Source organism: Notolabrus celidotus, chromosome 7 (assembly GCF_009762535.1).
Source record: "Notolabrus celidotus isolate fNotCel1 chromosome 7, fNotCel1.pri, whole genome shotgun sequence".
NCBI lineage: Eukaryota > Metazoa > Chordata > Actinopteri > Labriformes > Labridae > Notolabrus > Notolabrus celidotus.
In genome coordinates this window covers 4,238,841-4,254,339 of record NC_048278.1, presented here as the reverse complement: position 1 = coordinate 4,254,339, position 15,499 = coordinate 4,238,841, and the positions used below count along the sequence as shown (strand labels likewise).

The 15,499-nt window shown below is 40.7% G+C and overlaps 1 protein-coding gene across 1 annotated transcript in view; it reads right to left on the bottom strand.

The window, feature by feature from the left end:
- LOC117816099 (neuronal membrane glycoprotein M6-a-like) overlaps positions 1 to 15,499 on the bottom strand; it is a 35,655-nt gene that overhangs the window by 7,072 nt on the left and 13,084 nt on the right. Inside the window, exons 2-4 of the mRNA XM_034688211.1 lie at positions 5,212 to 5,404; positions 3,505 to 3,661; positions 821 to 974 (exon numbers count right to left, since the gene is read on the bottom strand). Of these exons, the coding sequence (XP_034544102.1) occupies positions 821 to 974; positions 3,505 to 3,661; positions 5,212 to 5,404 (504 nt within the window). The remainder of the gene's footprint in view (positions 1 to 820; positions 975 to 3,504; positions 3,662 to 5,211; positions 5,405 to 15,499) is intronic.

Genomic DNA, 15,499 nt, shown 5'->3' with positions numbered 1-15,499 from the left:
TCATCAGAGCAGTTTGCTTTGTGAGATAGACCTTGAGACGGAGCAGAGAGCGAGGGTTGATGCAGGATTCTTGGTGCTATCAGCAGGCGTGATTCGTTCTTAGTGAAGTGTCAGATCATTGTTCTATGTGACAATATTTCATATACAAGCTCAGCATAAACAGACCTTTAAGTTAAAGTAAAACACTGAAACACTCTCTCAAAAGCCACTAGACTCCGTTATCAAAACAGTCTCTGTTCCTTTGAGGACCTGGGAGTTGCTCGTCTGCAAGTTTAAGTCTCATTTCCCCAACGTTAAAAAACACTAAGGGTGTGGAGCCGGCTCTCCGTGACGTAAAGTGCATCCATTACACGTGGCGTTAGTTTACCTTCGCAGAGGGAAAATGAGGCTGTGATAAATAGACGTGAGGACAGCCCTATGATGGTGTTTACAGTAACTCAGACAGTAACTCGTGGAGTAAAACGACTATTTGTCCGTGGAGAAATGAAGTGTCTACGTTTGATTAAATAAGGTTTCACCTTCCAGAAGCTGCAGCTTTCACCGCCTATTTTAAAGCTGCAGGCTGGAGTTCTGGAGATATTTACAGATGCTGTCCGTAATTTTTTTGTACTTTTAAGTGATTCAGACGTGAAAATATGTCTCCGATTTAAAGTGCAGCTTCCTCCGTCAGCCCCGTGGCACCGCCAGAGAGCGTCTTTCTGTCTCACAGCGATGATATCTTTAAGAGCATGACGTCAGACTCAGCAGTGACAGAAGCCCTGAACACAAAGATAAAAATAAACATGACACATCCGTCTGTCCACGTCACGGCGTCACTCACCGAACTGACGCAGGTCCAGGCAGAGGTTGGCGCCCTCCACCAGGCTGGTGTTCTGACACATGGACCACACGTTGAAGTACATGAAGACGGGCAAGCTGGTGAACGCGGTGACGCCGAGCCACACCAGGAAGAACAGGTAGGCCAGGAACATCAGCTGCACGCGCACACACACAGAGAGACAGAGAGAGAGAGAGAGAGAGAGAGAGAGAGAGAGAGAGAGAGAGAGAGAGAGATGAAGCATTAGTGAGGCACATATTTCATCCTCACAACACAGATCCTGATGAACGTTTGATTTGTTTTATTTATTTATTTTATTTACACTTTTTATAGAGGTTTAACCAACTTTATCTTTTATTTCTATATTTTGCAATAATTTAAATTCATTGAATGAATTCATCAAAAGGTTGTAGGCGTAATGACCGTGAAATTCAGTGTATAAGACGCACTTCTGGTTCCTTTTCGTCATCTGAAAGTAGGCTGTGTCCTTTATGCTGATATGCCACATAGGCATTTGGTTGTGTTACCGTTTTTCAGCCAAAGGTGGCACTCAAATAAGCAGGCTTGATACTAAATAACACTGCTGGCCACACTTTTTAACAGCCTTCCTCCCTCATCATCAGGTCATAATCACGACATACGCCAGGTGATTGGATTGTTGCTCCAGGCTGCTGTACACTTTAAAGCCACTAGAGGTCACTGTTTGCCGAGTTAAGAGCTTTGAAGCTTCAAAGTTTTTGGCAAAAAGTGAAAGAAAGTCGAAAGGTTTTTTAAGGCGTCATCAGCCCCTCATCTTTAACTGTTCAGAGAACGCTTGGTCAGCTTTGTCCACAGGGGGCGCCAAAAATGACACAAGCTAAACGTTCCTTGCAGAAGCTTTAACTTATTCAAACTTTAACCACCTTAAATACTTTGACTATAAAGGCAGTATTATTTTATTATATAGAAAACATGGGGCATTATTGATTGATCCTAATAATTACTTTTTATGTATTCCTCACAGAGGCTGATGTTTTTAAGCTAGCAGCTCCAACTCAAAATTCATTCATATTTGACACAATTAACTGTACAATATTGTTTAATTATTAGTCATATTTCCATTTCTAAGAATATACATCATTTTATTTATTGTGGTTTGATGATCTATAATGTATTTTTTCCAGAGGCAGCGGGGTGGAAACTCACGATTACTACACGTGTCACATGCTCGTCTCTAAGAGAGTTAAAACTGCTTTCTACGTTTGTATTATAATTATTTTGTTGAATCGATTTCGTATTTGTACAATCGATTGTATTTTGACCCTTTTCTTTCCATTTACTTTTTTTTTTCTTTCTTTCTTTCTTTCTTTCTTTCTTTCTTTCTTTCTTTCTTTCTTTGTGTTTATTGAAGCAGGTCCACTATTTTTCTGACTTATTGGGATATAAAATGTGGTTACAAAAGATGAGAAAAGTAATACAATTGTCTCTAACTTTCTGTCCTTCTTTCTCAAAGCTTTAAACCTGCAAATGCATCAAAGTCTATCCATTTATTTTTACAGTTTAATGTCCTTCTTCTAATATTTCAGCTCCAGAAACAGCGAAAGAGCGATAATGATTAGTGAGGATTTTCCCCCAGAGGACAGTAACCTGTTTGTGCTTCTCGTTTATGAATCAAGTCAAACATCTGTTTCCCGTTAAAAACACTCGTTGGTTCTAAATCACAGTCATGAATTTCATCACAGAGTCAGGTGCCGTAATAATTCAGTTAAATCTTTATTATTCAAGCCGACAGACGACGAGGTCTCGCTTCTTTTTCATTTCAGCGCTCTGTGTTGGGGCAAACACCTGTGAACATCTGTGAGTGCATGAGTGTGTGTTTGCGTCTGTGAGTGTGTGAGTGAGTGCGTGAGTGTGTGTGTGTGCGCCTGTCTCCAGAGGCCTGCACACACAGCTGTGAGGAAAACATTTCCTCAGCAGATGTGGACAAACTCTGAGCTCTTGGCTTTCCTGCTCTGCATGAATCAGACGTGACGAAGAGACAGCGGCCACAGTGTGTCGGGCCGCCCAACATCATCACTGCATCATCATCTACAGACCTGAAATACTCTCACACATCCACGGAAGACACATTCATTGTTCTAAGTTATCTGTTTGGTTTAAATGTTGCACTGTCTCCAAAGATGATGCAGTTTAAATGATGACCTTTAAAGGTACAATGAGGAGTTTTCATGCTGTGTTGATTCTGGCGCCCCCTCTGGATGAAGTCGGTACTGTTTTTCTTGGATGAAGACTACATTTCCCATGACTGTGGTAAAGATGTGCCTCTTCTTCTTTATTCTACTTTTCTTTGTTCATCTTTCATCAGGATGCAGAGTGATGATGTCGTGTTTTGATCTGTAGCTACGTCAGATTATTGATTGTAACGTAACAATGACTAAACTTTGGTTTTATTAGTGTTAGCTTACAAAAGATGAGCAGACATAACAGTTAAACATTACCCATCACAGTCTTAATGTGAGCTTCAATAAGTGTCTGAGTAGTTTAACTCTTTAGTCCTTTGAGTTTGATATTTTTCTTTTTGTATCTTTAACCATCATAACCTTTAACAACATAAGTCATTAAAAAGTGCCAAAAACCCTCTTCCATCCATCGCCTCATAAAGGTGAGAGCTTTCTCTATCTGTGACGTTACATGATGTAGTTACTTACGAAAGCAGTCAGGCAGCGTCCGCAGGCGGTGATCTTGAACTCTCCATACAGATCCCTGATGGCTCCGGTGGTGAAGAAGCCCTCCACCAGCAGCAGCACTCCAAACACAAAGAACCCAGCTGCAAGCCCGTAGATGATGTACTTCAGGATATCAATACTGCACACACACACACACAGAAACACACACACGCCCACAGTGTCAGTGATTAATTAGTATTTATTAGTGTTTAAGCTAGACTCTAATCTCTGGTAGTCTCAACACACTTCAGATGAATCGACGGGTTTATTCGCCAAAACAGAAATCAGAGAGGAGTGAAGACGGAGGGCGAGCCTGGAGAGAGTTACCACAACAAGGAAAATTACATCTCCCAGTGATTTCTGAGGGAGGGTTATGAAGACAAAGATGGTGGTTGCCGAATTGAAAACGCTGACTCAACCTGACTTTTGGTCGACCTAGAAACAAGTTGAGGCGAGGTGTCCACCAACTCACCTGTGCCTGAAATTATTCAAATCTACATAAAACTGTGAGCCTTGAAGAAATCAGAATGGATGAGTTTAGTGTAAAGTATTTCCTGCAGCAGGTTGTAAACATGTTTATTCCTGCTTTGCATTTTAACAAAGAAATGAATGAGGCTTCCTGAGCTCTAGAGCCAGCCTCAAGTGGAAACTCAAGGTACTCCAGTTGTTGCACTTTTATTTTTCAACAGCAGAGGCTGCCACTTGTTGAACCTTGATATTCACACTTCCCACTCAAATATTGAGTTCACACCGGCACAAATAAAATCATTCTCTGAATAACATGTAAAGTCAACATAAATAAGCTATAAGATGCACAGTTTTGTCGGATGCACGGATGGCGTGAATTTGTGATGCATTCATTTGCGAGAATTGACAAATCTGATCTTTAGCTAATCATTGTGCCTTGATTGCCAATCAGCATCAAGATCCTCTGGTGATGTATGATAAGAAGAATGCACCAGTGGAGGTTGATTCATCTAGCAAGCGGGGGAAATATTAGAAAATCTGTGCGCATGTCCCGAACTCTACGACACCACCCGTTTTTACAGAAACAGCTCACAGAGAGGAAAGTGAGGGAGGAGGATTATCTGATAAGTTGGGAAAACCATTGTCTGTCTCTTTATTCCATCTATCGGTTGTACTAGCTGCCTCAATTAGCATCCCGGCCTCCCATCTTTGGGAACTCGCTTACACGAAGTTTAGCGTCCCAGCAGGTGGGCGTGTTGGAACTGTACAAGATAATGGACCAAGTTATAGAGATGTAATAAACTACTTGTTCCATTAATTGATGAAGTGATTAGAAAGGTAAAGCTCTTCTGGTCGTGGAGCGTTTAACGATGAGTGAGGTGGAGTAAACAGACGGTCACGTGTCCTCAGGAAGTATCCGATCGATTAAAGAGCTTGTGCACGAAACATTTGTGCCGTCCTTATCTGAGTTATATCACATTTCATTTTTATATTCTGTCCTCCTCTTCCTCTCATGGGATTGCAAGTTTGTCTGTTTTTGAAAGCACGTGTACGAAATCTATGGAGGTGGCAAAGAAGGTTTCATTCACGCTGCTACGACAGCGAGCCGTCGAAGGCTTTGTGTACCGAGGCGCTGGAACCTACGGACACACGGTATAACAACATTAAAACTTGAGGCCGTCTTTGATTGAACTTCAGATCAGGTCAACACGAGTCACTCACATGGTGAACACGTCCAGCGTCTCTCCCGGAGCTCTGATCACCTCGAAGTAGTTCTGGAGGATGGTGACGGTGCCACTCAGAGCCTCGTGGCCACACCCACAGAACAAGGCCACGCCCATGTAGAGGAGGATGGTGGCGATGAGGGAGGCCCAGGGCAGGCTGCCCACACATCGCTCACAGCACTCCTTACAGCCTGAGAGAAAGAGAGGGAGAGAGGGAAGGATTACAGAGCTGACAGTGTGTGTTATACATTCAGTGTGATGATGACAGCGGGCGACAGGATGTTAAAAGTCATGTTTGGGAAGCTATCGTTAAAAAAAAACAAGCACACGCACGATGATAGTGATGATATGAGGCATGATAAGTTCTGTAGAGGTTAAACAATTCAAAGAAAACTGCATCATCCAAATATTCATACAAACAACCAAATGCACAAACCAACCACTTCTGCAACTTCCCCTCCAAAGAATCAAAGCTGCATTCAGAGCTTTAGACTGAAACATCTCCTGACTGCATCTCAACCTGGATTACACAAATACTCGCACACATACATACACAGATATTTGTGTTATTACAGCGCTCCTCGGCTGAATCCGTACACCTCTCCGGTCTGAAACAGGAAGGATTACCCTTTATCTATCAGCAGCTACAGAACAGTCACAGCTTCACACGCTGCCTCACAAAATGTCTGAGTCGTTGGTGCATCATCTGCAGCCACTGAACAATTATATAACATGGCAGATGCACAACTCTAATTAATCTCGTCAACATATGCTAAACACAGGAGGAGGGGAGAGAAGAAAGGGATCAGAAGTTAATCTGAGCAGAAAGGATGGATCTGGAGTTATTTTCAGGTTTCCTGCAGGTCTGAGGGATTGAACCGAGCAGAGTCAGCGTACAGTTCAGGGAAACGACGTGACGCAGCAGAGGAACCACGTCAGCTGTAACACCTCTACAGTTTATATTTACTGATGACATAAAGGGAAACATTTAGAGGTGATGTTTGGAGAATGATGAAACGTTTAGGGTTTAATTTTCATCTTTTAGTTCACAGAGAGGCTTCAAAGGCCAACATGTGAATACATAACGAGAGAAAGACGGATTAAACGGTCGGCTGACATCTGCGCTCAAGAGGACGATTAAAAATGTCTATTATGTCTATTTCACGTCTTTCATTTAGTTAAATTATGTACAGTTAATATTTGACGCTTCGTTGGTATGTCGTAAAAATAATTCACCGTTAATATTTGATTTCAAACCCGACTCAAATTCCTCCCAGGTGTGAGTCTTGCATTCATCATCGCACACCATCATTCAATCAGACTTTATCAGTGTTTATGAGTCACCTGACCGCTGCTCGTTAATTGTAATACCTACTATGGCCACTAGAGGCCGCCACTGAACTGAAAACAAGTAAACAAGTTGATCCAAATAAAAGCCAAGGCTGGGCTGATCGATGAGGTCATTACTCAGCAAACATAAGGCCTGACACCATCTGAACATCATGATTTAATCTTAATCTGATGTTAACTAGGCATATAATCCCTGACTGGTTGAAATCCACAACAATCCATTCATTAATAATCAACAGAAAGTGTTCCTGCTGATACATGAGATGTTTCATTGTGTTTCTGTACGAGAGGGCAGAGGCAGGTCATGACAGAGCATCAGTATCAGGTGACCAGAGATGAAAAAGTATCAAATATTTAACTATAAGAAAATAAAAACAGTGCAGAACGTCTGAGGAAATGTGAAAATATTAGTAGACTGAAAACTGGAATCGTGGAAGTTTGTCTTCCGTGAGAATAACTACATTGTTTAAGGACGCTGTTTGTCAGCAGACATGCGAATGCAGGAAAGAGTTAGAGCAAGGTGAGAGGAGGGTTAGGGTCATAACAAAGGTGCCTACTACATGTACCTGATCAGATCACTGCAGGTGTGTTAAAGCTGCAGCTCTATGAAGAAATATGTTGCATGCTTCAGTCACCGTCAACATTAGTGTGCACGGAGGTGTGTGTCTTTTGCGTCTGTGCAGGATTGACAGGTGTCTCTTCCTCTGACAGTCAGCTGTGATGTCTCCTCATCTCACCTCAGCTCCTCTCAGCTCTCCGACATCATAACACTGATCCTAATAAACACATCTTCTCTTTAAAAGATCTTTTATCTTTGTGTCACGCTCACAAAACTTTTAGTCACATATTTAAATCAGCATGTATGTTTCCCTCCATGCATGAAATCTTCCTTCAGAACTCCTGAATCCGACAGAGTAGGCAGTTAAAGTCCGGTCTGTATGGTTTGAGAGCTGAGACAGTCACAGTAATAAAGGAATTAAACGCAAACATTGCTGAAACCTGTGGGTGTAATTTATGAAAGTCATCGTTTACCCTGAGGTTATTAGAATCTTTTAATCACACCTTCCCTGAATGAACAGAGAAACATCTCTCCTCTAAGTTTTAGGGTCATTTATGAACGTGTCTCTTCAAACAGCCGTGTGCACACCAAAGTTTGAGTGATGACTCGACTGAAGCAGCAGAGGTCAGGGGGTTGTTCAGACTTTTTAGACCGGATCCATCTGGGTCACTGACTCATGCAGGGGTGGCATGAAATATATACACACAAAAAACTGAATAAATATCATTAGATCTATGTGCAACTGAAAGCACTGACAATACGCCTTTAGCAACAACCTTTAAAATTGTGTATTTTAATAGAGGACCCGTCTCCAACAAGGCAAAAAAACAATCACGCATTGAAGTAACCAATCAGATTTAGATGGAGGTCCTGGCCACGCCTCCGTACACACCCCCGACTTAGCAGAGGTGTAAACAGCTGATCTGCCACACCAGCCAGTTCAATGCCAGATATTTGCGTCCCTGTAATGTCTCGCCTTCAAAATAAATGTCACCACGTCAGGCATGATGGTGTCTCAAACTGCTGTGGTCACCTCTCATGCTCCTGCAGCTCAACGTGAAATCGTAACGGGACACGATTATCACGCTGCTGTAGGATCAAAGAACAAAGACGTGATGACAGTGGAGCGTTGTTGAAGCACAGTCGTGGACTCTCAGTATGAAAAGAGCTTCTGATGGTGTCGCCTGAGACTCTTTGACTTTGTATAGTCACAAACGGCTGAGATACACTGTTCACCACTGAAACATATTGATTTTTAATATTGCCTTTAATTACCACTATTTAAAACATTTGTATATATATCTTAAATTTGTATCTGTATTCCTTTTTTTTAAATCTATTTTTATTTTGACTTATTTTATTTACTCATTTAAATGTAGTCTTGATTGTACTTATGTCTGGGTTGCTGCAACAACCGAATTTCCCCACAGGGATCAATAAAGTGATATCTTATCTTATCTTATATACAGATATACAGTCATTGTGTAATGGTGTCTTAAAATCTTCTGCACCGCTAAAGTCCGAAAAAGTAGAATTCTTAAAATTGTGCAGCCAAATATAAAATTTATAGAAGTAAGGTGTTATCTTGGAAGTACAATATAAGAACTGCTCAGGAGCTCCAACTATTTAAGACAAGCAGCAACCTTTAGTTCTTAAGATATGAAGCCAATGCAGAAGTGTTAAGAACTGCAGTTCCTTGGGCTTCCATTAGAGGCTGGATGCAAAAACACCAGAGGCCACATACACACCCATTCAATGAAGACGATCTTTACAGCAGAAATAAACATGTTTACAGCCTGGTTCAAAAGACGGTTCAGGTCTGAGTAGCTCATTTCTCTATCAGCACACACTGTAGGGGGTGAATTTTTATTATAACTTATTATTTTGGAAGGTATTAAGGTCACAAGTTTTGCCTGATAAAGGGCGTGGCTGACTTTAATGACAGGTGGGTCTCTTGTTAGGTCGACAGAAGTTAGGTTGAGTTCAGCATTCCAATATGGCGACCACCAACGATAAGCTTCAAAACTCTGCTTCAGAATCAAACAGGTGACGTCACGGAGACTACGTCCATTTATCACACAGACTTTGCTTTAAAATGAAAAATGAAAGTAATTTTGGGACTTTGGGTGCTCCCTAACAAAAATAAAACTTTGATATCCATTGAAATATTTATAATGAATCAGTAAATTGTTAAATTAGTCAATCTCTAAATGACAAAATGTCATTAAAAAAACTAATAAACAAAAAAATATATATATTAAATTTGATTTAGAAACAAAAAAAATGAAAGAAAAAATAGAATTGGTAAGAAGAAATTGATATTATTATTATTATTATTACTATTATTATTATTATTATTATTATTATTATTATTATTGTTATTATTATATTATTATAATATTGCATTTAGAGTTCAGATTATTAGCCCCAAAAATATCATCCGAAAAGTCTGGAGTTTATATTCTATAAAGATATTTATTATTACTGCTATCTTTATCTATGGACGACCACAGATGTGTAACACACACATACACACACACACACACACACACACACACACACACACACGCATGCATCACGTCTCTCCTTCACCTCCTTGTTGAACAGAAAGGGGGTTTGTTAGTGCGTGTGTGTGTGTGAGTCATCGCACTGCTCAGGTTTAATTGACCAGCCTTGTTGCCATGCCAACAGGGGTGTGGCAGGCGCCCGCTGACCCACTTTGCCTGTAGCGTTGTCATGGCAACAAGCGCGGCTCTGCGAGTGCTACAGTCACACTGATGCACACTCACACACACTCACACACACACACACACACACACACACACGCAGAGACGCTCTCAGCAGCCATTTAACACACAGTCTGTTCTGGTTTTTCGTGATCGTCTCAGTTTTTGAAAAATCATCTTTGAATGTTTTAATTTGTGTCCCGCCAAAATAAGAGCGCTGAGCAGAAAGGACAAAAATGGCCGCAGTGTCTGGTAGGAAGGTACCATTTTACACCGACTGACTCCATTTAACAAAGCGTGTCATGCTAATATGCTACATGCTAATTTGGGTTCTTTATGCGCTCGTCTCTCACAGTCTCACACGGAGACGAAGGCCTTGTTTCAGGGGCAGACGGAGACGCAGCGAGGAGGAGAGGTTTAAAGCGTCAGGAGGAATGTGTGAAGGTGTTTCTGAGAGACATTTTGTGTGCTGTTTTTATATCTCTCCTTTCCTACATGCTTGTGACTGTGCAGTTGTGTTTCTGACAATGTGTGTCTGTGCAGCTGTGTGTGTGTGTGTGTGTGTGTGTGTGTGTGTGTGTGTGTGTGTGTGTGTGTGTGTGTGTGTATGTCCTGAATTGCAGCCAAGTTATAATCCTCGTCATATTTCCATATTTGGGCTTAAACGCAGGAAAGACCCAATGACCCGGTAAAAACTGGGACAGGATAAACACCGACGTCTGACTTTGACGCTGTTCATGTGAGGCTGTTTTCTTTGTTTGGGGCGAGGTAAATATTCTCAGTATCAATTTACAGTCCTTTTATTCAACATTACTGCTTTATATCTGCACTGTTCAAAGATATTCATAATAAATCGAATATGTTTGAAATAAAGCCGACGAATGAATGGTGGATACACATGGGCGTATTAAAGCTACAGTGAGGAGATTTAGCTGCTCATGAAACTGACTCGGATCAATACTTGGGTCTCTTTATGAGCTACAAAAGCAAACATGATCATCAGGGACAGATTTGATTATTCCTATGTAGTCCTTTTATTGATGCCTAAAGATGCTGCCATGCAGAAGGTGTCACAGGTGATGAAGTGAGAAACAGCACACCATCAAAACAGGAGATTTTCAACAGCAAAGAATTTCAAAGAGGGGAATATTAAACTGTTAAAGAAAACAGAGAGAGACTTAATTTTCAAAATAAACTACTCACACATGATACAGTAATAAGAGGTACCACTTCTACCACAGGGTGCATAAAAAGGGAGTTCCTCACTGGAGCTTTAATACTGTTTAATGACTGTGCTGTGTTTCTGCAGACATGAACAGCTACACTTGATTAATGTGGTGTTAGAGATGTTGGGCGTATATTTTGATTTTTAAACCTTATTTTTATTGAAAAGAAAAAAGGCAATTTATCAGGGATGTCAGCATTAAATTATTCCTTTTTTACTATTTATTATTTTGTCCCTTTCAGATTACCATAATTAAAATAAATTTAGAAGTCAAGATCATAAAGGACCCACTGGTATGAATTGCTTTACATTGTTAATATGGACTTAAACACTGTTTGGAAATGCAAAATAATGAATTTTAAACATACCATCAAAATCAAGATTAACTATTTGAATTAAGCGATTAATCCTGATTAAAGAAATATTCGTGTCACAGCAGTTTTGTTTATAATTTATGTTCCTTGTCCTGTATGCTAACTTTGTAAAGGTGTGTTAAATTTAAATACAGTTAGGAAATTAGTCCAGCATCCTCATCATGTCTGATATATAAAAAAAAGAAAAATTACAACAAAACAGCATTAAAATGAATTTGATCAAATATTTAAATGATCTTACTCTAAAAAACACTTCATAATAATAATCAGGCTTTCTAACAAGTTTTTTTATTTTGTATTGTTGTGGGAAAATGTGACTGTAAAATAATTTATTGTACTGTTATTAATTTTTTATTACATTTTTTTTTTCAAAATAAAACAATAGATAGTGATAAAGTTAGTGATAAAACCGATCTGTTTATTTGTTTGTTTTTGCATTAACAAACCAAATGGATGTATTTTTTTAATTATATGTATTTAAAAAACTTATCTTTTTGTGTGTGTTGATTATAACAGTGTCACTTTGTTCATCCCACATCAGAGTTTCCTTCCATGCAGACAACATTCAACTTTAACTCCAACTGTAATTTTCGTCCCTCAAGTTTCTCGTCTTTCGTCTTTGTTTGGCGAAAAGCAAAGTGAATTTTTGCCCTCAGTTTGCTCATGAAAGTTAGCTGTTAGCTCGGATCAGGACCAGGATTTCTCTGATAGACTAACCCGTGATCTGTTTCAGCTGTGGAGCGCCTCTCCATCCATCACCGCTGAGTGGCAGCTTTAACTGTATCCAGCAAATCCCTCAGTGACTGAGAGCAGGCTCACTACAGCTGTTTGTTCCCTGAGCACATCGATTCTTCCTTCAGTTATTTACAGGTTAGACAGACGTCTCATTAACAACATCATGATGCAGATTTATAAAGAAGTAAAATTTTAAAAGGCTTTCCTTAAGACGACGAACAAAAACTTTGTTGTTTTTTTTTGTGATTTGAGCAAACGTTTCTGATTCACCTCTTGATGAAGTTTTCAGCAAGAAAACTACAACATAGCTGGCAGTAGAGGATGATAGTGAGCAGACTGTCACTGCAGATTTGTATCAAAACAAGTTAACACCAAATATTGGTAATTACAAAATGATTGATCAATACAGTCGAAAGAAACAGTCCCTCTGATTCAATGGTTGGTATCACTCCCCTGGTAACGGTATTATTATCAATCAGCCGCACACTGGTCCAAACGCAGTGTTTCCCAAACTTTTCTGCAGGGCCCTTTTTGATAGATTAAATTATTTTCACACACCTCTTCCAATCATCAACACATGGGTGCTAAGTGACACCATCAGTTATGTCCGTATCCTGTATAATAAATGGACGTAGTCTCCGTGACGTCAACCATCTGTTCCTGAAGCCGATTGTTGACTCAACCTAACTTCTGTTGAGCTAGTGTGAGGCAAAGAGACAGGCCTTTAGCCTCCTCGTTAACAGCTACAGGGTGCCTGCCTGTCAATCGAGTGAGCTACGCCCTTATTTGGGCAAAACTGGTAAGTTTAGTATCTTAAAAAATGACGAGTTATAATAAATTCACCCCCTGTCCAGTGTGTGCTGATAGAGATATGAGCTATTCAGACCTGAACAGTTTTTTGAACCAGGCTGTAAACATGGGTGTGTATGTGGTTTCCTGTGTTTCTGCAGCCAGCCTCTAGTGGACACTCTAGGAACTGCAGTTTCATATTGTAAGACAAGAGGTTGCCAGTATCTTTTGGAGTATCTGGAACATTTTCTACAAAAAGTGAAGACTTGTGATTTCAGTGGGCAGCACTGAACTGAGGTCGTCTTTGTTTAAGTAGTTGTGACGTTTGGTGAGGTTTCATTAACAGCCTTACGTTTACCTGGCAGTCCTTTTATAGAGTGCACAACCATCATAACTCCAGACCCCGCTAAGTTTACTTGCCTATTTGATAATCTATCATGAGTTTCCAGCACACTAAGAAGATATTATCAAACTGTTTCATAAGGACATTTAAAGGACACGTAAGAGTGCAGACACATTTAGATATCTTCATTCCCTCCCTCTGCAGGACCATGTTTGACCGAACCGCGGGTATGAAGATGTTGTCTGTGAGCACTGTGTTGTTTGCTGAGGTCATTTTCGAGCTTTTCAAACACACATACTTTCACTTTGAGTCCTGTTGCTCATTAGGGAGTAATTTGGCCCGCGCTGTCTGGCCTGATTGTCCAGACGACGTAGCTGCTCCGTGTTTATGGCGTTGGGATTACTGAGGTCGCTCACTCAGACACGAACATAAAGAAAGAGAGAGAAACACACACATGGCGTGGCCTGAAGATGCACTCCAGAGTCAGAGCCCTGTTCTAATGGAAGATGACAAGTTCAGCCCCACTGCACCATTTAGAGCGGGAGGCAGGCCGGCACTGTGGAGTATAACCCAGATAAACATGAATCTATGTGTGCACTGATGAGACTGGAGCTGACATCATCTGCAGGTGAAATTTATCTGATTTAAATAAAGAGAAAGTGCTGCTCCTCAGCAGGTTTTCAGAAGCTCTTTTTAAACAGAGACTCAATAAATGGGTGTTTTCTGCTCTGACACACGGAGTTAATGCTGCTGGCCTCTGCTGCCACGGCCTCCTGAAAAGATTCTCCGAGCTGCCAATCATCATTGTGTGTTCATCCAAAATTCCCTCCTCTCCTCTCCTTCCCCCTGTGCACTCAGTCTCAGCTGAGCGTGGAGGACTGGACGCCACAGAACACGTCTCTGAGTTCATTACTTCTTTATAACATGTCTAATAATAACATTAAAGGAACCGCTGAGGCCACTAAGTAACCAGGGACATACATGTACCTATTGTACTCATATTTATAAAATTAGTCAACAACCGTGATTATGCTGGATTTTGAGAATCCCCTCTAGAGTCTCGAGTTTGACTTGCTGCCATCTTGTTTTTTGGAACCTCAAGTGACCATCTCCTGGCAAGAAAGGCCACCGCTTGTTTGTCATTGCTAATGCTACATTGCTTTATTGTCTATTTAGCTCTTAATTGGACCGTAGTTTACAAATTGGACTGAGGGAGACTTCAAACTATCACATCAGAACATGGACTCGAAAAATGTTCGATGAACTCAAAGAAACGCTCATTCTCCCACTTGAGAACATTCATCTCCCTTCCTGCAACCAGTAGAGTCGCCACCTGCTGGCCGTGAGAGAGATTGCATGCTAACGCAGATCTGCATGAGGGTTGCTTTAGAAAGCATTGCTCTGTTAGTCTCCAATGTCCGTCCCTGAGAGCTGAATGAATGTAAAAATGGTTGAACGGTCTTTAAAATCACCATTTCTGAATTTTTGTTTAAGGTCAGATGTCATGAGCAGGATCATAATAAAACTGCGTTCCTGTCCGGGTTATTGACCACAATACGTTTGTTACCTTTAAAAAAAACAGATAGAGCAGACAACGTGACGATAGCAAAGATTCTCTGGCTATCAGAGAGCTAAACTCCTGAAACACTGAGTATAATGAGGGCGATGAGGATGAAGATGATCCAGAACAGTAATCTTTATGTTAGCTGCAGCTAGCTCGCAGGAGATGTGTAGTGTTGTATCAATGTTGACGTGAAATTGATTTTCGTTTGACAGTTGAAGGACAGCAGGTGGACTAGAGAGAGAGATTAGAGGTTCCACTTTGTCCACAGGGGGTGCCAAAACTCACACAAACCGAAAGTTCCTCATAGGAGCTTTAATTTCTTGTGTGTAATTAGTTTGATTTGTTCTCAGTTAACCGTGTTTTTATTTATTTGTTGCTCTAGAAATCATCCCTGCCTGATCTTCACCCTCCAGGCCTCCCTTCAGTCTCATAAAGCTGTTAATGCACCTCTTAAAAATAAAACAGGGGAAGGACAAAAGCCTTTGTTTAGTGAACGATGCATGGCCGTTTAAATTGATGCACAGAGCAGACTATAGGAATCATATGAGCCCACACATAATCAGTTTTCACTGCTCTGTCAAAGAGGAGATTAGCCGTCATCTGGTCCCAGCTCCAACAATG